Genomic DNA, 1,513 nt, shown 5'->3' with positions numbered 1-1,513 from the left:
GTGGTGGCACATGCCTGTAATCCCAGCTACTCGGGAGGCTGAGGCAGGAGAATTGCTTGAACCCAGGAGGTGGAGGCTGCAGTGAGCCGAGATTGTGCCACGGTACTCCAGCCTGGACGACAGAGCAAGACTTCGTCTCAAAACAAATAAAGAAAAGCTTTCCACGCTACCCACAGAGGGGTACATCTGGCGTTGTTCCGGATTCCTGTTGTAACTTAAAGAGAAAGTTTCACAACATCCGGAGCCCTTGATGTCACTCCTGCAAATGAAGGAGGAAGATGTCCTTAATTTCCTTGCAGCAGGAACCCACTTAGGTGGCACCAATCTTGACTTACAGATGGAACAGTACATGTATAAAAGGGAAAGTGATGTCACCTACATCCTAACTCTGAAGAGGACCTGGGAGAAGCTGCTTCTGGCAGCTCATGGCATTGTTGCCACTGAAAACCCCGCTGATGTCAGCGTCACGTCCTCCAGGAATACTGGCCAGAGGGCCGTGCTGAAGTTTGCTGCTGCCACTGGAGCCACTCCAATTGCTGGCCGCTTCACTCCTGGAACCTTCACTAACCAGATCTAGGCAGCCTTCCAGGAGCCACGGCTTATGTTTATTCACCCCAGGGCTGATCGGCAGTGTCTCATAGAGGCATCTTATGTTAACCTACCTACCTTGCTCTGTGTCACACGGATTCTCCTCTGCGCCATGTGGACATTGCCATCCCAAGCAACAACAAGGGAGCTCACTCGGTGGGTCTGACGTGGTGGATGCTGGCTCAGGAAGTTCTGTGCATGCGTGGCACCATTTCCTGTGAACACCCGTGGGAGGTCATGCCCGATCTCTACTTCTACAGAGATCCTGAAGAGATTGAAAAAGAACAGCAGGCTGCTGCTGAAAAGGCTGTGACAAGGAGGAATTTCAGAGTGAATAGACTGCTCCAGCTCCTGAGTTCACTGCTACTCATCCTGAGGTTGCAGACTGGTCTGAAGATGTGCACGTGCCCTCTGTGACTGTCCAGCAGTTCCCTACTAAAGACTGGAGCACTCAGCCTGCCATGGAAGACTGGTCTGCAGCTCCTACTGCTAAGGCCACTGGATGGGTAGGAGCAACCACTGAATGGTCTTAAGCTGTTCTTGCAAGAGCTCTTTTTTTTTTTGTGATGGAGTCTCACTCTGTCGCCCAGGCTGGAGTGCAGTGCCGCAATCTTGGCTCACTGTAACCTCTGCCTACCAGGTTTAAGCCGATTCTCCTGCCTCAGCCTCCTGAGTAGCTGGGATTACAGGCGTGTGCCAGCACACCCGACTGATTTTTGTATTTTTAGTAGAGAGGGGGGTTTCACCATGTTGGCCAGGCTGGTCTCGAACTCCTGACCTCAGGTGATCCACCCACCTTGGCCTCCCAAAGTGCTGGGATTATAGGCGTGAGCCACTGTGCCCGGCCCTTGCATGGGTTCTTAAGCAACATGGAAATAAAGTTGGTGGAAAATAAACATCACTTTCTTTTTTTCTTTTTTTTTTT

General features: G+C 51.4%; 1 protein-coding gene across 1 annotated transcript in view; it reads left to right on the top strand.

The window, feature by feature from the left end:
• LOC105524687 overlaps positions 1-577 on the top strand; it is a 7,586-nt gene extending 7,009 nt beyond the window's left edge. The window contains exon 5 of the mRNA XM_011960048.1: positions 478-577. Within this exon, the coding sequence (XP_011815438.1) occupies positions 478-577 (100 nt within the window). The remainder of the gene's footprint in view (positions 1-477) is intronic.
• Positions 578-1,513: the final 936 nt, after the last annotated feature.

The sequence above is a fragment of the Colobus angolensis genome, unplaced genomic scaffold (assembly GCF_000951035.1).
Source record: "Colobus angolensis palliatus isolate OR3802 unplaced genomic scaffold, Cang.pa_1.0 Scaffold500, whole genome shotgun sequence".
Classification (NCBI taxonomy): Eukaryota; Metazoa; Chordata; class Mammalia; order Primates; family Cercopithecidae; genus Colobus; species Colobus angolensis.
The sequence above is the reverse complement of the archived record's forward strand: the minus strand, read 5'-3'. Positions and strand labels throughout refer to the sequence as shown.